This window comes from Vanessa cardui, chromosome 16, assembly GCF_905220365.1.
Source record: "Vanessa cardui chromosome 16, ilVanCard2.1, whole genome shotgun sequence".
NCBI lineage: Eukaryota > Metazoa > Arthropoda > Insecta > Lepidoptera > Nymphalidae > Vanessa > Vanessa cardui.
The window spans coordinates 8046167-8072149 of NC_061138.1; the positions used below are offsets into that span (position 1 = coordinate 8046167).

At 32.8% G+C, this 25983-nt stretch overlaps 4 protein-coding genes across 4 annotated transcripts; 2 read left to right on the forward strand and 2 right to left on the reverse strand.

The window, feature by feature from the left end:
* Positions 1-346: 346 nt before the first annotated feature.
* Positions 347-5658, forward strand: LOC124536455 (SNF-related serine/threonine-protein kinase). The gene is made up of 10 exons (XM_047113001.1): positions 347-585; positions 869-1095; positions 1237-1442; positions 1523-1858; positions 1945-2235; positions 2813-2933; positions 3501-3659; positions 4249-4547; positions 4816-4972; positions 5527-5658. Exons 2-10 carry the CDS (start codon positions 880-882, stop codon positions 5656-5658), a joined length of 1917 nt encoding a protein of 638 aa, XP_046968957.1. The 5' UTR covers positions 347-585; positions 869-879.
* Positions 5659-8788: 3130 nt separating this feature from the next.
* LOC124536388 (MFS-type transporter clz9-like) lies at positions 8789-10609 on the reverse strand. The gene has a single exon (XM_047112919.1). The coding sequence runs from the start codon at positions 10607-10609 to the stop codon at positions 8789-8791; it is 1821 nt and encodes a 606-aa protein (XP_046968875.1).
* Positions 10610-17637: 7028 nt separating this feature from the next.
* On the reverse strand, positions 17638-19741 carry LOC124536189 (ubiquitin-conjugating enzyme E2 variant 2). The gene is made up of 4 exons (XM_047112668.1): positions 19486-19741; positions 19231-19373; positions 18797-18922; positions 17638-18633 (listed from the first exon to the last, which is right to left on the reverse strand). Exons 1-4 carry the CDS (start codon positions 19508-19510, stop codon positions 18493-18495), a joined length of 435 nt encoding a protein of 144 aa, XP_046968624.1. The 5' UTR covers positions 19511-19741; the 3' UTR covers positions 17638-18492.
* Positions 19742-20119: 378 nt separating this feature from the next.
* On the forward strand, positions 20120-25457 carry LOC124536098 (ubiquitin carboxyl-terminal hydrolase 36). The gene is made up of 11 exons (XM_047112534.1): positions 20120-20618; positions 20955-21182; positions 21544-21697; positions 21873-22047; positions 22442-22555; positions 22647-22811; positions 22898-23886; positions 23969-24212; positions 24315-24455; positions 24758-24867; positions 25024-25457. The coding sequence occupies exons 1-11, from the start codon at positions 20348-20350 to the stop codon at positions 25058-25060; spliced, it is 2628 nt and encodes an 875-aa protein (XP_046968490.1). The 5' UTR covers positions 20120-20347; the 3' UTR covers positions 25061-25457.
* The last annotated feature ends 526 nt before the right edge of the window (positions 25458-25983 follow it).

Consider the following 25983-nt stretch of genomic DNA (forward strand, 5'->3'; position numbering starts at 1 on the left):
TCGCTGAAGGTTTCCATTGTGTAAAAAAAAGGTTCAAATATCTTGGTCTTAAATATAGAAGCGAATTATTTTTAAAGTTTTTTATAACGCTGATACGTAAATCATACCGATTATATTCTCTTTGGTATAAGTACTTATACCTATACATTAATACACCCTCTTCAATAGATTTGACGTTAATACATATGTTTAGAAATACTGAATTTAAAGTAATAATAATTGGTTTAAGTTTTATTTTGTTTAGATAAGTTTAAAATCTCATTTATTTTAATTATGTTATAAATTATACTACTTTTTTATCATTGTATCAAAATTATAATATTTATAACAACAAAATAAAGATTTCTAAACGAAAAACGTATAAGAAATGGCGAAATTGAAGATCTTGATACATGTATTTTGTGTTCGATGCGAGTAATTTGAATCGAAATAAAGCATAATTGACAGCCTATTTGTATTATAAAACGACATCAATTACTTTTGAAAACGTTGCACTATTGTTTTTATATCAATGACACCAGTTGACTGTATTATAAATCAGTGTTGGGACTTCATGTACAATTTCGAATTTACAAATTTATCCTCGTAAGTATATAAATATATTCGTGTAATGGCATAGAATGCACATATTATTTGTTTCAAAAGCTCTGTGATATTATTTATATCCATAATTAATTAAAGTTCATTCAGAATTATCATATAGGTCATCATAGTGCATTAACTATTAGTATATTTATTATTAAAAAAAGGTAAAGAACGTTAAATATTTTTTATTGAAACATTGTTTTTTGTATTATAACAACAGATTGAAATGTAACAGTGTAACGGTACATATCATAGCTCTTTTTTAATAAAATGTCTTTTTTAGGTAACAAAAACATGAATAATTGTGGTGTTGGTGGTGGTGTAGGAACCGGAGGAGGAGCTTATGATGCTAAAATAGCAGGCCTTTATGACTTGCTAGACACACTTGGCTCAGGACATTTTGCTGTTGTTAAATTGGCAAGACATGTCTTTACGGGTGAAAAGGTTGCAGTAAAAGTTATTGATAAAAGTAAATTAGATGAAGTCTCGAAATCACATCTGTTCCAAGAAGTAAGTTCTAATTTAATTAAATTTTAACCTAACTGTAATTTTACATTAATTAGTAAGATTTTGTCTAGAATATTTTGACTATAATTTGAAGTGTATGTAAAACAAAGCAAACAAAATTGTATGTTGTATATGTTCTTACAGGTACGTTGCATGAAACTAGTTCAACATCCCAATGTAGTTCGACTTTATGAAGTTATTGATACACAGACTAAATTATATTTGATACTAGAATTAGGTGATGGGGGTGATTTGTATGATTATATTATGAGACATGAATCTGGTCTCTCCGAATCTCTAGCTCGTGATTACTTCCGTCAAATTGTTCGTGCTATTTCATATTGTCACAGGTAAAGTGAACTGTTTCAAACCGAAGCTCATTTTAACACTATCATTTACAAATTGTTAAAAATAATTTACTTTGTTTTAGATTACATGTTGTTCATCGAGATTTGAAACCAGAAAATGTGGTGTTTTTTGAAAAATTAGGAGTAGTGAAATTGACTGATTTTGGTTTTAGTAATAAATTTTGTCCAGGACAAAAACTTGAAACATCATGTGGATCTTTAGCTTACTCTGCACCTGAGATTCTGTTAGGTGATTCCTATGATGCCCCTGCAGTGGATGTTTGGTCCCTTGGTGTTATTTTGTACATGTTAGTGTGTGGACAAGCTCCTTTTCAAGAAGCAAATGACAGTGAAACTTTGACGATGATAATGGACTGTAAATACACAATGCCAAACCATGTTTCAAATTCATGTAAAAGGTATCAAATAATAAACAATCTGTTTTCTTTACTAATTTGTTTCATATTTAACATAGTCCTTTTCATTCTTTTATATATTTCAACAGGCTTATCGGCAGAATGTTGGTAAGAGAACCTGAAAAGAGGGCAACATTATCAGAAATTGCAACTGATCCTTGGGTCACGGCTGGTGAAGGTGTAACTGTAGAAGATTTTGATACTCCATTAGTAGCCAAACAAGATTTATCAGAAGATGATCGTGCTGCTATCTTACAAAGGATGGTGAATGGTGCTATTGGTACCAAGGAACACATATTGGAAGAATTAGAAAAAAATGAATATAATCACATTACTGCTACATATTACTTATTAGCCGAAAGAAAATTGAGGTCTAAAAGGTAGTATTTTATGTTTTAAATTTTTTTTACGCATAATATAGGTAGGTAGATAATGAGTATTAACATCGCCTATAGATATAGTATCTGTAAAAAAAAGTTGCCAATGCGCGACCAGCCTTAGTAACTGTGGTGTTATGTCCCTTGTGTCTATTTATAAGCAATACAAAGTATCTCTGTTTGGAATAGAATAGAGAATAATATAAATGAGCTTTCCCATAATTGCATTTATACTTGATGTATATGAATTTATAATTAATAATTTTGAATGTTTTATAATATAAAACTAATTAAATATTTTCCATTAATATAAAATTTATATTAATGGAAAATATTTAATTAGCCTATAAAGCATATATATTATGCTTTTGATACTCTTACAATTATAGTATTAAACATACATTTAATATTGTGTTTAAATAAAATATGCTTAAAAATTTATTCTTAGTCTTCTTATGTCAAAATATGAAAACTTTGGTGGTGAAGAATTTAGGTTAAAAATATCTTTCATTAAATAACTTTTATGGATATGTGTTTATGTAATTTTAACAGCATATATTTGACAATTTATAATTCCCAGGCAAGAGGCGCGTCAGAGTGCTAGACGACCAGAAGTACTCGGCGTGTCGCGGACATCGAGAGGGATGCTGGCTCCGCCCCAGCTATCTGCCGCCCCTCGCACTCCACAAGATGTACCTCCGGTATCCACATAGCTCGTAATTTATATAGTCCAGTCAGTTTTAAATTAGGAAAATAATTAAAAAGAGAATGTAATTATAGATAGCGCACGAGTTGTATGCAGAGCTCAGGAATTCGATAGTGCTGTGACCTAATTATAATTGATGACCAAAATACTCATTATATTGTGAGTAATTAATATCGATAATTTTACTAGGTTAGCATAATGAAAAAAAAAGGCAAAATAATACTGATCATACATTTTTATTAATTATTTCACAAAACGAAATAAAAAAAAAAACACAAAAATTTATTTATTATTATTATCATCAGATTCACACATGGTTGAATCGGTGGTCATTATTCAAATAAAAAAATAACACTACTTCAACAATAATAATGCGGTAACACGGCAAGCGTACGATAGCTGTCAAGGATGGAACAACACTACACTGCGGGCGAGCGAGGAGGGGCGTGCGGACAGCGGGGGAGGTGCTCCCGCTCTTTACCTCACGCCCCGACTGCATTCAACTCGTGCGCTATCTGTAGAAGGCAAGTGCTCGAAATGTAAAGTGTCCACCCCCCAACAGCGGTCGCGCAAGTGCAGCATAGTGCGCGAGGAGGAGGACGACGAGGAGGGCGCGGGCGCGGCGGGCGCGGCGCGGGCGGCCGACGCGCGCCGCGGCTCGCGCTCCGAGGGCCGCCTGCACCTCGCGCGCCCCGCGCAGCTCGCCGACAATCTCATCAAGGTATGGGGCGCTGCAACCTGCGCGGCGAGACGGTAAGATCGCTTGCGATTCTAATACCTTAACGTCACTAACCCATGAGTGCTAGGGGTATGAAGTCCACAAAATATTTAGCAATTCATTTAATATTAAAACGAGTAATTTTTTCTTCATACGATCATAAATAAAAAAAAATGGTACGATGGTGACGAGAAAAGTGCAGCATTGCCTTCTATATTTATTAAATAACATGACCTCACTGACTGATTGAAAGTGTTATCAAATTTGGTGAGTAGGATTGTTTCATTAAGTAGACAACCCGCTATGAAATATATATTGAAAATTTCCATCGTCATTTTTTAAGTTAGAAATATTAAACCTTATATGGGATTACTGGTTAAAAATAACTAAATAACAATACCAATGTAAAAAAAAAAGTGGTATGAATCTACTTAACTCTCACCAACAGCCAGTCCTATATATATGTATATAGAGGAGTACGCCCCCACTGCCCAACTATTTGATACTACTAATAATCTCACACATAATATTACAGTTAAAATATATGTTCACACTCGTATAAGATGTTTTATATTCGGCATCGCTATGGCAGGTGAATCTCGACGAGGACGCGCGCGCGGCTCCGGCGGCGGACAGCGGGCGCCGCGCGCCGCCGCCTCCCGCGCCCGCGCGCCGCCAGCGCCTCGAGTGCCGGCGCAGGCGGGCGCGGGCCGGCTCGTGCTCCTCGTCCGACCTGTCCGACGACGACTCGGAGAAGAAGAAGCGCGCGGGCGAGCAGGCGGCGGCGCCGGCCGAGCGCGCGCGCCGCGACTCGCACGACGACTCCAGCGACAGCCAGGAGCGAGGCGCCGCTCGCCGCCCCGCGCCGCGCCCGCCGCCCGCCGCGCCCGCGCACGGTACTGTCCTCCTTATCCGAATATTGTAACTCCAAAGTGTTGACCGGTGAAGCCAGCGATTGTCGCATCGATGTAGGCTGTAGATACCACGCTGTCCCCGACCACTCTCTATTCTGGTTCCTGGGAATTTTATTTTCACTTTTTTACTGAACATAGGATTTAAATGACTGACGCAGATTGAATCGGTTGAAGTATCCTAGTATTTATTGTTAAATAAAAGTCGATCAATACAATTCAGGGGGAAGCTCATCCAGTAGTGGCAGTGGTGGCGGCGGCGGCGGCGGTGGTACAGGCGGGGGCGGCGGCGGTGCGGGGGCGGCGGGGGACGCGCGGGGCGGCGGCGCGGGCGGGCGGCGGAGGCGCGCGGCGCGTAAGGAAAGTCGCCTGCGGGAGTCGCGCTCGCTCAATCGCATCGCTGAGGTAGTGTTAAAACTCATAGTGAGCATATCGAAATTTCATCGAAATAAAAAATAATTTAGTAAATTTCACAATACACCGAGGACAATTATTTTAATTATTGGATTTATTTTATATCAAGTTAAAAATAATGATAATATTTCAGTCGATCCCTGTTATTTGTGCTGCCATATAAATAAATATGTTACAGTATAAATCTTACAGAGGTTACTAAGAATACACTTTATCCGGATTAAACTTTTTTTATACTTAAGTAGTATGACTATACAAAAATAATCAATAAGAAGTCAGAAGTCGGCTATCATGAACTGGATCTAAAGCTGTTTAAAATATGTGTTCACTAACCTAATAGCTTCACCGATCGTTCTCGACGCGAGTAGAACAGAGGACTTGGCTAAACGATCTATCGATAGCGCACACCTCTCTTTCTTACCGATATAATCCTAGGAAAATCCGACGTCATCCGAACCGACAGTAGCGAAAGGATTATTTAGAGGATTCGGCGTCAGGAGTGTCGGTCGGGTGTATCGCGAGACTGAGCGCGTGTGGTGCCGCAGGTGGAGGAGGCGAGCGCTGCGCGCTGGGCGGGCGCGGGCGGGCTGGTGGCGCTGTGCGGGCGCCCGCTGCTGCGCCTGCTGGCCGCCGCGCGCCCCGCGCCCTCCGCGCGCCGCCTGCACGGCCTCTGCTGAGCGCGCCGCCCCACTCCCTCCGCCCCCCCTCCCCCCGCCTTACCCTCCCCCCGCCTTACCCTCCCCCCGCCTTACCCTCCCCCCGCCTTCCCCTCCCCCCGCCTCCCCTCGACAATGATTTCTGTGAAGACACGAATGATGCTGGATGTCGTAGTCGATAATACGGCCTGTGCTGAGCGCGCCGCCCCACTCCCTCCGCCCTCCCCCTCCCCCTCCCCCTCGCCTCCCCTCGACAATGATTTCTGTGAAGATACGAATGATGCTGGATGTCGTAGTCGATAATTTATATTTTAAATTATTCTTCGCAGTTTAGCGTGCGTGATATATTAGTGGTTTTTTTTATATAACGGGTAACTGAAAAGATTCACTTCATATGTTGAGATATTTTGTGCTGACGCTCCGTTTCTTGCGATCGTTTGAGTCCCAGCATACGTTACATTTAAGGCTAAGAGGCGAAGTGTGTACGCACCTGGTATAAAGTAAGAAAGTAGACTGACAATGAGTATTAATTCAATCTCCGTTGACGTCATACTCTATGAGAGAACTTAAAGTTTAATTTATACCTCGTTTAAGGCAACTGTCCCATACTTCGTATTTTAGTCGTTTTGTATCCATCGCGTCTTGTGTTACAAAAGAAAAGTTTATCGCATTTGGTACATATATTTATTAAATATAAAATAAGACTTCTCTTAACTAATCCATGAAAAGCAATTGCCCCTCAAAACGCCAAATAATTGTACTGATACTTTTTTAAAGAGTTTTTCTTGCATCAATATAACAAAACCAGAATTTCCGTAAGATTAAAATAATCATGGACAGTCTGCAAGGGGCCATTATATCTTGGATATGTTTTATTACAAACAATAAAAGGCATTTGTAAAATTTATAAGAAAATATTAGGTCAACAGGGTTTCTACAGTTTCGTTCATGGGTATCTACTAATTTTACCAGCGACGATAAAAAAGTGACGAAGTTAGTGACGAACGGAATTTTATAACACATTTTTCACCGAGATAAATTACCTAAGAAACACTAACATCAACCAAGGAAGTTTCAAGCTCTACTAGTAATAATAATCACTAAATTTAACTGAAATGCAATATATTTCATGTAGTGTAGACTTATCTTTATATAATATTGAAAATGAATCGTTATCATAAGGCGACCTGTAAAATCAACTCTGTAATTCGTTAATTATTGAGCGCTATTTTACCGCCAGACATGTACGCAGTGCCTTAATCGAAGCATACGGTGCGGCCAAGTTTTTTTACACTTAACTAAGCGGCAAATATAGTTCTTTCATCCATGCTTATGCGAAATTAATTTGTTATTTTTTTCTTTTTTAATCTGATTAAACTTTATGATATGATAACTTTTTTCTACGTGATCATTCCCAGAGAACTTGGCACAAGTTTTCTTTTAACGCTCTTATTCGTTTTAATCTCGTATACATTTAATTTCTGTAGAAAACTCATTTTGTAAAGGATTCGTCAAAATTCTACTTTTAAACAACCAATGCTAGTTCTCGATCTCGTAATTTTCGCAATTATTACGTAAATTTCGTTGTTTTTCACAGATTCGACTTTATTAACTAATAATAATAACAATGGATTAATCATTATAAAGTTTTATGATCGTTTATGTTTTCTTCGCTGCCTGCATCTTTAAATTAATGTAGAAATAAAAACGTTGAATGCCTGTTAAAAGCTTATTACTGCATCGGCATAAATTTCCATAAATAGGTACGGGACTGCTTACCTATTTTATTTTGCGATGGACATTACGTTACTGTAACACTATAGTCGATCGAACAAATTATTAAATACTATAGTTATAGTTTTTTATATAGCTTACAGAACAATCATGTTTTGTATTTCTTTCCCTCGCCATTATATAAAATTCAATGTTATTTAATATTTCTTAATTATTTCACTCAATTTCAAGAAAAAGTAACACGTTGCCTACCTTATTCACTTTCAAGATGAAATAAATGTAAACATATCAAGCAGGTCAAGTAGGGTTAGTATAACAAGCAATGTAATCTTCTTGAATTTTTTTTTATATCGACATATTTTATGCACAGTGTAACTGATGCAATCTTTTGCAATATGCATATATTAGATAGTATTTATTAGTAATAGTTAATTTTTTTAGCTTTTTGAATATTCACTTTATAAAAAATTCCTGAGCATATATTTTAGTTGCATAGTATTAGCATATTAACCAATTATTATCCTTTATTACGACAAAATCATTTGTGCCATTTTCCATAATATAAAATAGACGATGTTTTAGAATGGAAGTGTTTTTAGTATTTGAAATATACGTTGTTCTTGAACAAATGTCTTATGTGTCGATTTTTAGACACTAACAGCTTGCACTTCAATTAGTAGAGAAGAAAAAAATATTGAAAATTATATTTACGCATTTTGAATTTAATTTGTTAAAAATAGTATTTATTTATTAATGTTTTTGTTTTATGAAAATTTTCAGATCTGCTACTAATTATTTAAATATTTTATTTTATATTACGCAATATAGTAATTTGTAAAGAAATATCCACGATAGGTCCTATTCTAAGTAGATTATTATCTACTTAATTATCTAAATAATTTTATATTTTTTAATACAAATATATAGTTAAATTATCAAAAAATAAGTTAAATATAAATAAAGACTTTTTATAATTAATAAATAAAAAAATATTGTTTGCAATAGTCCCTTCCAACCAAAATAGGAATAAATGCAAATAAACAAAATTTGACATCGAATTGATACGCAAGTGGAAAAAATGGATTTCTAACTTTGAAGGTAAAATTAAAGTGAAATAGTATACATGAATAGTAGTATGCACTAGGGGACGGACGGGCAAGAAGGATATGTTAATTTTAAAAATAAATAAAAAATATATATCATAATCATGCTTATAATTGACTTTGTTGATTACAATCTTTGGTAACAAAAGAATCATAATAAACCTAAAAAATAACAAAAATTAAAATCTTCTTCAATTTAAAAACATTTTTTTAAAACTTGGGTGATTATCCGTTTTGCCCACCCATGGCGGGTAAAATGAATACACCGGTCGGGCAAAATGAATACATGGATCGGGCAGAACAAATAATGAAAACTAATCAATACAATCATCACAGAAATATGATCCTCGGCCGGAATATGAAGAACAAGCTTCATGGGTCCACTCTCGGCAAACATCACACTGTATCCAATCTTCGATTGGGGGATGTTGGTACTGTTCTTTGCAGACAGTGCAAAAGAAGGCTTGTTCTTTATTTTCTTTATTTTTGGATGGGCCTTTCTTGGCACGTACCTTCCTCATTTTAACATTTGATGGACCAGGGGTGTCGAACGAAACTTTTTTTTTCGCTATTATTGCATCACGCTTTTCTTTTTGTGCCATCTTTATTGGTGTACTGGTTAGAATTTCAGATTTTTGTTGCTTTCTCCCCGACATATTTCTTTTTTTTATTTCGACAGGAATTGGTCTGATTTCTTGTAGAATATTCGAATCTGGTGTGCTTGGTGTTTGGAAGTTCCGTGAATTTTCATTATTCGCTGTATTTGTGATATCTGGGTGAGAAGTGTTGGGGTCAAGGCTTTGGGAGGAGACTGTGTCCGGTGATGCACAGCGATTGGCTGAAAATGATGTAATTGACTCACTTGTTGTAGTATTTTGCTGATCTTCTCTTCTAGGGCTAGTGATGTTTGTTTCTGATATGATGTTCGCAGCATTTCCTTGATAAACCTCAGACGGCGCAAAATGTTCATCCCCAATAATCTGACTATTGAATGGATATATCCCGCTTGCACGGAATCCACTGATTGCATTTGCTGGTACAGCTCCTTTCAAATACGCTCCCGTAAAAAGTTTCGCAATGTCATACTGATCGATAGTTCTGCCTGGATGTTGTTTCTGGAAAGTATTAACTTCGATCTCAAAGTATTTTTTTATTGGACCGTAGACTGCAATGTCCAATGGTTGTAGTTTGTGTGACGTGTGGGGTGGAATTGACAAAAATATGATATTGTTTTTCGTTGCAAAATCAAGTGCTTCATAACTCTTGTGTGATTGGTGATTATCTAATATTAACAGCGCTTTATGTTCTGTAGTGGGACGCACTTTTTGTACAAATATTTGTAACCAGTCTAAAAATTTCTGAGAATTAATCCATCCACTGTCTGTGGTCGTAGCTTCCGCACCAGGAGGAGCACCGTCTAAGAGCCTTGGATTGAGTCTCTTTCTCTTAAAAATGAAAAACGGCGGGATAAATCTTCCAGATGCACTACAGCAGCACACTACGGTTGTCAAAACTCCTTTTTCATTGCTTGAAATAATTCCAACCTGTTTTTTTCCATAGGTTGATAATACTTTAGGTGGTTTGGTTGATGACGTCCTTACTCCTGTCTCGTCCATATTAAAGATCATATCCGGTTCAATATTATGTTTTACTACAACTTCTTCCAACAATAGATAAAATCTATTAACAGCTTCTCGGTTGAATCCTTTGACTCGAGCTATAGATGTTGGCTCCGGCGATCTTAGTGTCAATGTTGGATGGCGTAGTTTGAAGTTTTTAAACCATCCTTTCCCAGCTATGTTTCCGGAAAAAACACGAGCTTTGCCTTTCTTTCTAGCAAATTCTCCAACTATTTGCAGGAATTCGGTTCGCGTGAGGCCATAAAACAGAGAGTCCATTTTTTGGACATACAACAACAACTCCTTTTCTTCCTCTGGCGTAAAAACAGACTCAAAGCGGCCTAATTTCTTTTTTGAAGAACCACTCTCAATGTGGCGGTGTAAGGTTGCATAGGGAATACCATACATCTTACTTGCTCGTAATTTTGACGTTTTCTTAGCTTCTTCCATTGCTTTAGCTAAGTTTTCTTGAGACCAATTGGCCCGATCAGTCTTACGCTTATACGTATACACCATCTGCAACAGATGATTATTTATTAATGCAATGTTTTAACACATACCGTAATAATCAGCAAACAATGAATAAGGAGGGCAAAACGGATACTATTCTTTTTGCCCGGTTTCGTTTTGCCCGCTCGGGAGTTTTCAATATAACCTCAACATTTAAAAAATACGGTTCCTGAAAAAGCAAGACAAATATGCTTCTTTGCACGTCTAATTACATCAAACTTTATTAAAAATATTGAAATACGGATAGTACTGAATACATTAAAACAAACTTATGATACTTACTGCGATTTTATGGTAATTTTTAAACGAAAATCCTTTCCGTGCACGTTAAAACTTGTTTACCTATTTGCGCTATCGGCGGCACTCTTCGCGGTAGCCGCTTGTGTGCGACGAATCAAATAGACATATGTTTGTCTCTTTCTAGCTGTCATGTCGTGTACTAGACTAGGTATTCTTTATGCCCGCCGTCTCCATTATGCCCGTCCGTCCCATACTGTAAACTAAACTAAAGTACTAAATGGAGTAACGTTATAAGCAAAACGCAAGGCAAATGTAAATCTAAGAATTGTTTACCTTTATTCGTCCGTTAATTGGAATAGGATATGCGTGTTAACTTTATTAACGTGTACAATGAAATTTTTTAAATACCTTTTTCAAAGGTTATATAAATATGCAGTGCTGGTATATTTTCATCTTGAAAGTAAAATAAGGTATAGATATAAATGTACTTGAATTCTTGTCAAATGCTTCGATCACGGAAAAAATGTATACGTTTTACACATCGAATTCAATTATTGCTTTAATCTAACGGCGCGATTGAGGACTCTGGACAAACACGCGCACTGCGCGGTAAGCGACCTCTGTCGGCCATCCTTTTCCCGCGGGATATATTGCATGGTATAATAACTATATACTGTTTAGTGATCATCAGTTCTAAAGAATTAACGACGTAGCTTAAAATAGAATCGATTTTACAAGTAAACGTCGCTCTTTTTTGTAGTCACTTTTTTACAAACTATTTGTACTCCTTATATAAATAAATGACTTTTCCGTTGTTTTTTGCTTACTGGTTATTTCGATCGATCAAGCAGAACGATATTGTCTGTCGGTTTTTGAAATCGTATTCTCTTGTTACTCGCGGCCGTCTCCTCAAACCCGGAATCGTGTCTATGGTATGTTTCCACGCAATAAGAGTTGTTCGATGTGATAAATATGAGCATATTACAACAAAAAAACTAGTATAGTTTTTAGTTAAAATAAAACGCCAAATTTTATAACTAATGTAACTTACCAATGGTTGCTTGGAATTATTTATCAAAGTGTGTTCTTAAAATAATTCAATTCCCAATAAGTAAGATTTAATTACATAATTAAAAAAAATGCAAATGAATTAGACCATTTATGAGTATAGCTCCTATATGACTTTCGGTTTTCTGTAATCGAATATAATATCGAAAAAATATTTCATTGGAATAGTGTCAAGCTAATTTTAATCGTATGCTGTGTTATTTTGTTCGATTACAAACCGTGCCCAACCGGTCAGGTTAGATTTCGCGCTTATGTTGCTTGGTAACCTATGGGGTATAATCCATGGTATCAAAGCTGAAATATCAGTTGTTATTAGCAAGTTAACAAATATGAAAGCATGTTGGGAAAAAAGTATCTTATCTTATACTTAATTTAATTTTACCTACAGTTCAGCCACCTTCATAAGTACCAATGACCTTTAATTTACAATTCAATATATGTTTGATGTATGAAATTGAAAATATATTATTACACATAATAAATAATTTAAATTATTTAAAAATATCAAGTCGTAAAATAACTATAACCAAATACTTTTGACACAAAATATGAGACTTATGAAACATATTTAGAAGGGCCACGAGTACCTACCGTATTAGACAGACTAACATTAATTTTTTATGGAAAATATTTGAATAGATACTTAGAGAATTTTCCTTATAGGTCAACATTTTAATGACGATTCAAATATATAGGATGAAATTTTCTTCTACACATATAAAATGATTTCAAGAATACGAAGATGTTTTTTTTTTTTATAAATTTGATGACAGCCGTTTTGCCGCTCGCGTATTTTATTCGCCCTGCAAGTGAGAAAAATTTTGCAAAAACATTGTCTTCATCTAGAAAAGCTAACGCAAAGAATGTTACGGGCACAACTATATAGAAACAAACTAAATTAAACTATAATATATTTTTTGTGTAAATCACCCATTGAATGATTTTCTCTTTTGAAGATAAATTTACATTTTCACTTAAAATTTATACCACAATATACTTTTACATTCTTTATTAACAGCTTTAAATTTATAACAAAACGAATAGTTAACCACCATCCACCATCACCACCAGTCGCAAAATTCAAGATGGCTTTGGCGTTCCGTTTAATGTTTATTTCATACAGTTTCATGTAATAACTGTTCCGCATCCTGCTCGTAAAATAATTGTTGTGCTGTTTTGGTGCTATTGCTATTACATAATTAATTTCGTAGTTTTTATTGCATTGGAAAACTTGCAATATTTACATAATGGTCTTTATGTAACTATAATATCAATGTTAATCCTCTTTATATAACCGCATTGTAACTAGTCAAATAGCCGTTAGTTTTCCGATGTATATCGTGGTTGCATGGAAGTATAGTTACATTGTGTGTATCGTAAAAACAGCAAAACAGCCGTGAGACTCGAAGTTGTAAAAATAATTATGTATGTGCTTTAGTCTTTAGCTAGGATAAGTTTTATTTAAACGTATCGTTGTTGTATTAAATGTATGTTGTAGGTCAGTGAGTGATGACCACTACGATAATTACAATCAACTGTTACAAAAGCTTCTAGTAATAAAAACAAAATAATTATTTATTATAGATGATAGTTTTCCAAAGGTAAGATGATAAATAAACAAATATTAGCTATGAATTAGACAATTTCAAAGTTTTAAATAAAGAAAAATTTCACCTTTAAAACATATACATTTGGGCTAATTATTTTGTATACCATCTTACTATCAAATTATTGTCAAGTCTATTGGATTAAAATAATCATAAGGTCTGTTTCTGACGTAACGAGTAAATGTTAAGTTATATTGTATGTATTGAACAATGAACGCTCATTGATTCGTCCATTGCCGTCGAGCATTGATCATTGAGAATTAATAAAGTTAGCGCATGTGACTGGTTAGCCCTTAAGAAACTATAAGTTACTAAAGGCTGTCCAGTCAAATTAGGATAGTATTAAGTTAAAAGATAGTTCACAATAGAATCAGCGCCGAATTATGTTGTCTAGAATAGAATTATATATAAATGTATGTACGTACATCATTTGCAATAATATTATAAAGCAAAGCTCATTAGTGAATATTATTATTATATGAATGTTTAAAATTAATTTATGAGTTTTTTAAATGGACTTATGTGGTTATATTGTAATTGCATTATATTAAATAGAGCATTACATAATTTTATAAGCATGTAAACTTCATAGTGGTTATCACTTTAAACTCATAAGCCTTTTATTTATATAACTCTTATTTTTATATATATTATAATTTGTGTAGTAAATACATAAACGTATTGTTATAAAGTTTAATGTTGTGTATTAAAATATATATGTACATACCTATTTAAATTGTTGTAAATAAATAGTTTATCTTCAATTTTATCCTCTTCTATTAAGTTGATTTAAAACTTTGTGTTGTGTATATTTTAAAATTCTGGAATTAAAATATTTGTGCAAATCTAACAATGGTAAAATTTTATACCAAAGATTAGAAAATTGTAATAGACTTTTTTTTTATAAATGTGCCAATATGTATGAGAATCAACCGTCGTTTTTATACATAAAGATTTTGTACGACTAGGTGCTCCTTTTATAAAAAAAAATAAGTTAAAAAAACCTAAAATTATGGATTTCAGTTCCAAACAAAATGCAACAGGTACTTAACAAGAATAATCATTTTCACTCAGAATTTATTTAACGTGTCATCCGACGACTATGTACATGATTTCATTTAAAATATAAATATTATATATAATTTGTATTTCCGTCCCTGACGTGTAAATTTCCATAATATTATTTAAAGCAAATTAATTGCATTGGGAATTTTGCTTAATAGACGTATTCATAAATTCGATTTAATATTTTAATTACGTGTAATAATATATAATATACAATAGATGTTATAAGAAGAAGAGAGATGAAACACTTCAGACCCATCGTTGAAATTCGTCACTATTTTTCTACTCCGTTTAATTATTTGAATAACTAATTACGAATTTCACGGTTATCATAGCTTCCAAATAAGAAATTGTAGAATCAATATCACTATAATAAATATTTGTATGAACCATAACGATTATTTATTTTGGTAGGTGATGTTCTTGTCCTATAGAACAACATCTTATTAAATAAAATATTAATTAGGAACTGCACTGTAGCGGAACCGTTCAATTTACATTGCGCTTGGGCTGCAGTGGGGGGTGCAGACATGCGTATCGTACTCTACAAATATGATCATTTCCATTCATTTCCTTAGGATCCCAAATTTTAAAATATTTTTTTTCGTTCTATTCTTGTAGTGTATCAATAGTATTATGTTTTATTTTATCGTCCAATATATTCATATCATGTATGATATTCATATGATATGAATGTCAGTCAAAATTGGCGGTAATGTCCATAAACAGCCTTTTAATCCTTTCTGATTTATAGCATCCTCCTGATGTAGTTTAGTCATTTTCTGGTAATTGTTATGCCTTTCTGCAGCGATTAGGATATCATTTATTTTTATTACAGTAATTATAATCTACGAAATAGATTTTTTTAATGGAATTTAAAATAGCTTCTTTAAAAAAAGTGAACAGCTCTAAGAAATTTAAATACTCTTGAACTATCACTAGCATTACCGTTTTCGTGGAATGAATACACGTATATTATTTATGATTAATAGAAAGTGAGGTAATATTGGTTTTACTTCTCTCTTTAAATATATTTTTTCACGTATATAAATTAAACAAATATTAAGAATATACTTTGTACAGTCAAAGCTTAGTTATCTTAGATTTTAGTATAAATCTGATTTTAAGGATGTAAACTAGGATATCGATATTAAACGAGCTCGGATCTTTAATCAGAGCTTCCAAGTTTAATACTCCTTGCCCTCCGCCATAATAGAATACGTACCTACGAACATATATAAAATTATAGGATGGAAAATTTAAGCTCGCATAATATCCGTAACGGTCAATCATTGACAATGTCCCAGAAGTTTATATATGACTTATAATTATTTTTAGTAGTCAATTTGCCCATTGGATTACCCGCAATAGATATTGTTAACGTTATATAATTTTTGGAAGGCGACAAAGTTCGCGGAGAGTACGGGTTGCGCGGGGAACAACAAGCACAATTCGATTGGGTATTCGAAGGTCAGATCTGATTATGAACTTGTACAGATGGGACAATAACGTCAAGATTCGATATCTGTATATTGTTTATATTTTTTAAACTTGTATGATAATAGAATAATGTTCACGTTTGAGGACTCAATATTTTCTTTTAAAGAAGGTTAAATAAAAGGTGATATAAGGATTCATCTAAGATTACCAATTTTATTTAGAATCAACGATTGATTTAATGTTATAATGTAATTATTATTAACAGACTTAATACTGTGATTACATTCTAATATTTTTATTTTCCCTATAGTGCCATAAAAATATTATATTTTAATTACCGTAATGGTATTTATAGTTTGATTTAAGAAAATTAAAGAAAACATCAAATTCAGCTCTGATAAAAAAAAGACAAATTTAATTACGAATAACAATATTTCATTGGCAGAGCAATGTTATTCCAGCTAATTGCATAGCGTAAAGTCCTGTGTGATTTTCTTAACCATTTACCTGCACAAGAAGTGTCAATTTTGGTTGACTTTGAGAAGTTGACTCCATCAGTGAGTTATTGATAATATACCAAACGCAATACCTAAACAAACAAACATGGAAAATCGATATGTGATGTTGACATCGGCATTTGTCGTCTATGTGGAATCTCTTGGGGTGATTTTGCCTATTGCTTTGGTATTTGGGCTTAAAATTGAATATGTTCACATTTCAGGGTAAGCCCCATATAAATGAACGTAATTATTGTTAATCCTGAAACTCCTGATTAAAATACAACATATTTGTATACTTATCTCTTCCATCCTATAAAATATTCTTTTGTTAATTAGTTAAATGCATCTTCTTTCATATTTTTGTATATTTTCTTACTGAGTACAGTTATTAAAACTTGTGATGTAAGCCATATTACGGAATAAATGTTAAAATAACTATGTATTTTAATTGATATCAGGTCACTCCTATTTTAGAAACGATAATATTTTCACTACTTATGCATTATTTCATATTTTAGCAGTCAGCTGTGATAAATATTAACTTAGGTTGACTTATTATTTTTGATCCAGTTAGAAGTATACTAAGAATGAAAGGCTACATAAAAGTACTAAATGTATAGTATATCAGACATTGGAAACCTCTTATTTTAATATAGATAGCTATAATTTTATAAATCTAAATTATTGTATATCTTTAGTATTAGCATTAATTGTAAAATTGATGTACTAATAAATGTGTACCTGGTGGCCACTTATGTATATTTGGCAAAAATATGCTTGTTTGAAATGTCCATAAATATAGTAGTGAAATACTAGAATCTACATATGCATAAATAATAGAATTACGATCATTAGATGACTTAATGCTTTAATTTTTTTAATCATTAATGTATCTTGTAAATGAAATGTTAATAATTATTTGCGGTATTTTGAATCATATTCATTCTATGTTGTTTTAACTGTAGCATTGATTTATCACTTATATGATTCAAATGTTTTATCAATAATAATATTGTCTTGTCTTAATAAATGTGAAATCTGCCAACGTTTTTTATCTTAATATATTAAAAAGAGCTACTCCTAATAATCAGGTCTTACAAAAAAATAGATGCAATTACAGTATCATTTGATTTTATTTACCTTTGCTAATTATACATTGGTAAAAATATTAATGCTATGAATCAACTTGACTTAGCCTTCTGGTTTGTAACAACGAAATCACGCAATTATATTGATAATTTGCCAAGCTATATGGATAATGATTTGACTCTATTACTTATTGTGGTTCTTATGTGGAACATCCATATAATGAAAAGCCTTATATAGTGAAACAGTAGTACTTCATCTTATGCCTCTAAGAAATTTCCTAAAATATTTTACACTTCATGTTAACTAAGAAAAAAAATTCATATTGTGAGATTATACTTTGATAAACATAACTTGAATTAAAGTGTATGTGTATTAATTATTAAAGATTTATGGCTATATTTGTAAACAAAAGATTCCAAGAAAAATATTCATTTGTTCATAAGTATAGCCATGAATCTTGTACCAAAAATCTTGATATCAGTAAATCTAGTCTTAATCATAGAAAGCAAGTTTGACTTTTAAAAAGGCCACAATAATTTAGGTAGAGTTAAATAAACAGGTATTACCCTCTATATGGGTAATTAAAAGCTATTTTAAGTGAATACAAGAAACTTTCCACCCAACCCACTGCAAGTACAATAGACTTAGAAGCAAACAAGTTGCTTTATGAATTCTTTAAAATAAAAAAAATTACAATAAATGCATGAAGACAAATATTACATATACATACTAGCATATTTAACATTACTGAAAACTATGCCACATATTAATAATAACTATAATATTATTGGACTTATAAAAATGAATGTAATATAATATCCTAAAATTTAGCAAAGTAGGAGCAGATTGGGTTATTAAAACATGTTTATTATGTGAATAACTAAAAAGTGCTTCCCTCTGGGGGCTGAGAAAGCTTCATATTTTCTTTAAGAGTCATAAGACGTCTCAGTTCTTGAAGAACTGTCTTGATAGTATAGTCACGTTGCCATCTTGCGAGAATTGGAACTTGCCTGTTATCCACCTAAATAAACAATTATGTTAAATGTTTGTATACAGTACTAGAAATAATTGTTATAATTTATACAGTTATTGAGAAGCACCTATATAACTAAATTATTACTTAAGTAAATAAAGAAACAAGTATAAAAAATTACAAACCCTTAGAAGAAAAATTGTATACTTACAAGACCAGTCTGGCTGTTGACACAGTTCATGTTGATTCTAGAAATGAACCGAGCAGTAGGAGGTTCATCTGGGTATCGAGTTCCACATTCAATTTTAAGAGAATACATCCTATTTTCATAAGGAGTCTAGAACAAATTTTATAATAAAGATTAAATAATTGCCATTTAACATTAATTTTTATCTTTTAAATGATGATAGGGTATTATGATATTAAACTAGGCACTTTTACAGATGCCTAACAAAAAGATCAATAATATGTTCTGAACATAATCTAATTTACTTATGACAATTATTGCCTCACCACTGTAATGGAAAATGTGAAAATGATAAGAATAAATTTGAGCTTCATGTGAATAATCCAGTTATACTCTTTTTAACCACAAATAAACAGAAGTAAAATAAAATTTAAATAAATAAAGACAAAAGACATTACCCTTGGAGGACCAATTATCATGCCAGTCCAGTGAGTCAGGGTCATATCATCATCGCTTTCGAGACCCCAAGAAATTGTGCCGTCGCCCACTCCCTTCTGACCTTGCTCAAGTTCTTCTAGAAGTCGAAAATTTCTAGGAACCACTGCAATTACAAAAGTAAATGTACGTTTAGAAAATTAAATAAATCAAAATTTGAAATAAATGAAGTTATTTACAATAAAAACATCATGATTTATGTAAAATAAAGATCTTACCAACGCCTGATGACGGGTTCGCCATGATCACAATTTCACCGGTGCTCACTACCTACCCAAAAATTAACTTATGCCGATCTTAAATATACACTTGAAATGTAAATATATTTCATGAGATCTTTGAATTATTTATATGTATTTCTAGCGATGCAATATATTTTCATTTATTCTATAAAAAAACCTCCACTCAAACTGCTCAAAGAGCAGGTTAGCAATTTTTATGCTGACTTTGACAAATGTCACCTGGACCAATTTCGAGTTTCTGGTTTTTGATTATTCACATTACATATTATTTACATATACACATTCGATTTATGCGATAAAATCTTATAATTATTTTTATAATGTGTGATCTAATTTGTTTAATTATTTTTGTTAGTTGTAAAATTATTATATTTTACAATAAGATTTCATAATAGTGAAATTATTGATTATGTTTAATTTAAATATTAAAACTGTCAATGTTAAGAAATATAAAGAGAATTTAATTGAGATAGTATATAGTCATCATCATAAAGTCATCTTACATTTTAGTCCGAATAATTAAAAGTAAACCTGGTAATCAATAGTGAGAACATAACACTACTTTTTCGGTCTCTTCCTGTTCTTTACATCTTGTTCATAGACAATTCGCTAAAAATTCTATTGTTTATGATTCAATCACCGCGTATGGTTGGATTGTGTGCGTTTTCTCTTTTCCGTGCTGTGAACTCATTATTTTGAGATATACACATGCTTTTAAAAAAAATCAAACATTTTTTTTCATTTTCATGTAAGATGTATACATGTTTGTGAAAAGTATCATGTGTTATTTTTTAATTTGATAAATATTGTGACGTGATAGTGCAATTTTGGAGGTAAAATGCCCGCTTCAATTTGTGACCCAGTATCAAGCGCATTGCGTTTATCACTAACGCCTGAAGAATCTCAAAGTTCATCACTGTTAGATAGTAGACTTTATTCGTCAGCTAAAAGCGTTTTGTTGTCTAAGATTGAATTCGAAGAATCTGGTGATTATCAGAGCAATGTACTCGATGGTTTAAAATCTAAGTACGTGGTTATTAGACCCAAAAAACCAGTACTCGACACAAAACTCCTTAAAAAAGAAGTTAATTCAGGCAGTCAATGTATAGGTAAGTAATTATTTCGTTTAATATGTTTAATTTACAGATTTTTTTATCTTTTTTTGAAAAAGTGAACAAGAGGTTATCTTTTCACGATGTCAATATTTACTTCCGTGTAAAACATCTTTCTTACTTTAACAACTTAGTAGTTTAAATGATGAGCTTCAAATTTTTAATTCGCTATGAATGATAAAAAAGTATATTTTTAAAACTTCATATTTACGAAGAATTTTCACCTGGTCAACCCTTGAAGGTTAAAAACAAAAGAAGTTCTATAAAATTATTATTCATGAAAAAATACAGTAAATTTAAGCTGGAATAAAAAATGTAATAAATGATTTTCAGAAAATACTAAAAATACTGAAGAAGGCATACCTAAACCTAAGAGGGTTTTCTTTCCTGTTGAGAAGGTACAATTAGGCTGGCAGACTGCATGGGCTGCTGGATCTGGAATACAGAATGTTGGGAACACTTGTTATCTTAATTCTACATTACAAGCTCTTTTTCACGTTCCTGCATTTGCTAACTGGCTTGCTTCAGAATCAGCTCATGCAGAGAAATGTAATCAACAAGGTAAGAAACCATGACTATACTTTAAGTAACTACTGATAAATTATAGTGCTTAATAATATCAACTTTATAGTATATAAATACAGTAATAGTACATACTACAATACTAGCAAATTAAGAATTAAGACACAATTTGGAGTGTTAGTTATGTTATAATATACACTGATAATTATATATTACATAAATATTATAGCTAATGATAAATAATATGATTAATTAGGTTTGTTTTTTTTTTAAGTAACTATAAATTTTAAACCAAATTGATTCATAGTATAATAATACTGTAATAACTAGAAACTAATCAGATAGGCATATTGATTTCATTATAAATGTGGTAGTATTTTTTTTGTTTTCTGGTTTTCAGAAGCATGTGTTATTTGTGGAATGCGTGCCACATTATTGGCAACTCAGAAGAGTGGTGGGGTACCAATAAAGCCTTGGCAGGTTTACTCCAAATTACGCCTTATTTGCAGACATTTAACTCTAGGGCGACAAGAAGATGCTCATGAGTTCCTAAGGTAAAATTATGACAATTTAAAGCATTAAATTGTGTCAAATAATGAGAAAGCTACAGTATTGTATACATTTGTCTGTTTTGTTTGGTAGAATTTTTAATTGGGACTGAGTGAAAAATAAATTATTTTATAAACTCACTGCAATTATATAGAGTTAAGCAGTATTTTAAATTTTCAGGTACCTTGTTGAAGCAATGGAAAAATCTTATCTTGCCCGTTTTATAAATTCAGATAAACTAGATCAGTACAGCAAAGAAACTACTCCTTTGAACCAGATTTTGGGAGGTTACTTAAGATCCACAGTTCGATGTCTTGCCTGTCACCATTTGTCTACTACGTATCAGCACTTTCAGGTAATTTAAAATATCAATCTGTTTATATGTAATGTCTATTGAAAAGAACAAAGTAATGTGCGATACATATTGTTCACATCTGGGTAGTAAGTATTGTCACATCCCTTATTATTAAATGACTTGTCAGTCTACGGGCTATCCTTAGATAAAGGTTTTAGATTTTGAAAGAGTAGGAAATGAGAGTGTACAATAATATGGCCTGTAGTGTACTTATCCTAAAGATAGCAGATGTGATTGAAACTCAGCTAGAATGTTGTCTCATGAATCTAACTAAAATAGATAATTATATATTTGGATTAAAAATAATTTATATTTTTAAAAGTATTTCTATAAAGTGTTGTAGTCTTTTTTTATTTATTATTGATAAGTGTGCTTATTGTCAACATTGTTTCAGGATCTTTTATTAGATATCAGAAAACACTCAACTTTAGATGAAGCCTTAGATTCATTTTTTTCAAGAGAAAGATTAGAAGATCTTGGTTATAAATGTGAAGCTTGTAACAAAAAGGTAAAATATGAGTAGAAAATGAAGTACTTTGAACTTCACTTGGTTTTTAAAATAGTTATTATAATAATAAAACTTTTTTTGATATTTGCAGGTATCAGCAACTAAACAGTTTTTTATAGAACGAGCACCAATGGTGATATGTATTGCATTAAAGAGATTTTCTCTGGCTGGTGGGAAACTTTCGAAACATGTTCAATTCAGAAAAAAAATTAATCTGAACAAATATATGTATAATAAAAATAATCCCCAACAGCTCGTAAGTATCATAATTGTTTAAAAAATAGCAATATTTCAATTTAATTTTGTGCTTGTAAATAATTAAAATGGTATTCTAATTTTCAGTCTTATAAATTGGTAAGTTTGGTGACACATTTGGGTCCAACACAAAATTGTGGACACTATACTGCAATAGGTCAAGCTCCAAACAGCAACTATTATCAATTTGACGATAGCTGCGTGCGGCCTTTACCTCTGTCAGCTGTTTTGGGCACCAATGCTTATATAATGTTCTTTGAAAAAGATAATTCCATAGAAGATTCAACTGTTCCCAGTGCCTCTACCTCAAATGTCGTCTATGGACCACAGCTTTCAGATAATATCCTCAATAGAGAGAAAAGTCCACTAAAATTGACATTCTATAGAAATGATGAAAAAAAATCTATTGTTCTCAACAGTAGTACTAGCACTGAAGCACCTAAGTCTGAAGTTAAACCTATTATATTAAATTCAACGTTAAGTAAGTCACTTGAGTCAAGTAATTCTATTAGCGAACCATGGGTGGTAAAGCAAAATGGTGAAGTAGAAAAGGTTACAATAGGACCAAAAATATTAAATGGTATTGAGAATTCATCTCACAAACCTGAAGAAGACAAAAAGATTAGTTTTATAATAAAGAAACAAGGCGAAGAGTGCCATAACAAACCTAAAATTTCAAAAAGTGATTCAGACATTAGATCTAGTATTAACATAGCAATTAAGCCTCTCGAAAAATCATCATCAATGAGTAAGTTAGTCAAACCGTTAAAATCACCCCTAGAAAAATTAGAAGAACAAATGAATAAAAGCAACACATTGAGTCCTGTTCAAAGAAATGGGAACTCTTCCTCTAAGTTGGTACCATATGATTCGGAGTCTAGTAGTGACGAGCGCTGCGACAGAGTGATTGATGACAAAATACCAAAGGAGCAGATACGTAAAACTAAGCCAAGTAGATGTGAGTCGCCACAGGGTCTCATAGTCACAACTAAAGCGATGCATCACGCATGGACGGTATCGAAAGAGAAAAGTGGCCCTCTGCTAAGCCCGAGCCTCAACGGCGATACTATTAAAAAGTAAGTCCAAAATTTATATTTCGTTTTAAATTTATTTTCTATTGAAAATGATGATACTCATCGGTACCATTGTTATACTAAGGGTCAAGGATAAGGAGGAGAGTCCTCACACGAGCTTGAGCAGCATGTCCCCGCTGAGCGACCGCAGCGAGCCCGCGCCCGCGCCCGCCCCCGCGTCCGCGCCCGCCCCCGCGCCCGCGTCCGCGCCCGCCCCCGCGCCCGCCAGCGCGCTGGACACGGCGCGCCACCTGCAGAGCTCGTCGCTGCGCGGCTACGGCGCGCCCGTGTCCTCGTGGAACGGCACGCACAGCGCCATGTCGCGACAGGTCACATATTCTAATAAGTTATTATATCCTGTACTCATCGAGTAGAGACAGCATCATTGTAACTTTTGTCGTGCTGTTGTATATGAAAATTTATATCTCCAGGTCTTCGAAGAGAGACGGGATGATCGTAAGCGAGTTCACGAAGCGACTGACGAAATGGATCGTGGTCGCACCAAGAAAATAAAGAAGTTTCACCATTACAACCGCTTTAATAACAGTAGGAATGCTTATAATCCTTTCCAGGTAAGTTAATATCTTATTATTTTTAAGAAACTTTAATGGTCAATTTTTTAAAGCCTTTTTAAATAATCTATAAAAATGAAGTTTAAAACTATGCTTGTTGCTTATGCTACCCTTAATAAAGAGCATATAATACCTATTGCGCTGGTGTATATTACTCTGCAAAAATTTTAATCTTGTTTCTGAAAGTCCATAAAAAAAATCCTTCCTGTGTTTAAGTTAAGTTATAATGTTCAAAAGTTTAATAATATGTAATTCGTGCATTTAGTTTTTTAATTATTAATATATTGTACCTTAATATTCAGGACAAACAAAACAAACTACACTGGGGAAATAACTTTAAATACCGAAACGAGCGACGCCCTGGACATCATTTCAACAAACAACAAAGCAACAAGTATAAGCGTTTCAACAGGTAAGATTATTTTATGTTAACTATGAGCTACCACAAATAACACGTCGTGTCGTCCTAATGTGGCACGCTGCGTCGTGAAATGTGACGGCGTGTCGTGTATAATCAGAGTTGCATGTAATAAAAAATCATTCACTAATTTATAAATGTATTTTGTAGGTACAGTAATGGGCATCACTATCCGAGGCACCATTGACCCTGGACGGTCATTGCCACTATTTTGGTGTGTATAGATGAATGGACTTAAAAAAATAGTTAAATAAAATATTATATAAGTGAATTATAGATAAGATAATTATATTAGTGACTTATTTATTCACTACCGCCATAAAGCCCGAAAATTGTTATAGCCGAATGCAAGAAAGCGAAAATGTTGTGGTTGTATTTATCAACATTTATTATTCAATTGCTTTGTAAACTCTTATAAATTGACCTATTTTAAGTATAGACTGCAAATATAATACTTAATGTGATGTTAAAGTATTCACAATCATTATCGATTGCTAACTTAAATACTTAAAAGTATCCTTTACTGATTTTTTTGGGAAAGTTCTAAGAATATTCACTCAAGAAATACAAACAAAGGTTAAGCATGAATAGTGCATAGCACTACTTAACTCATTATTTTTTCGTTATTATATAATTATTGTCATTCACTTTTTTAATAGTACATAATAGTCAGTGTAACAGGTAGTCAAAATGAAATTTATATGAGGTAGTGTTTATGAGTCAATTCAAAATAATAAAATTGTTGGTTTCATTTTAAGTGTTGTATATGATATCATATTAATGTTAGTAATAGTTGAACAATGATACATACATGCATACATTGAAAAATGAAGCAGAAGTTCTTACATTTGAACAATGTGTTTTTTTTATATATTACATCTATACTAAATTTTAGTTACATACAAAATGTATGTTGTGTAATGTAAATATTTAGTTAATTTTTTAATTATAAATATAATGGCTTCTTTATATTTAAGGAGAACTTTAACTACTATAAAATATAAAAATAAATTAACTATTTTAGTTAGCAATCGATATCAAAGTTATTTCATAAAGTAAATATTTATTTAAAATGATGATGAATGATTGGACATGTCTATGTGTGTAAGA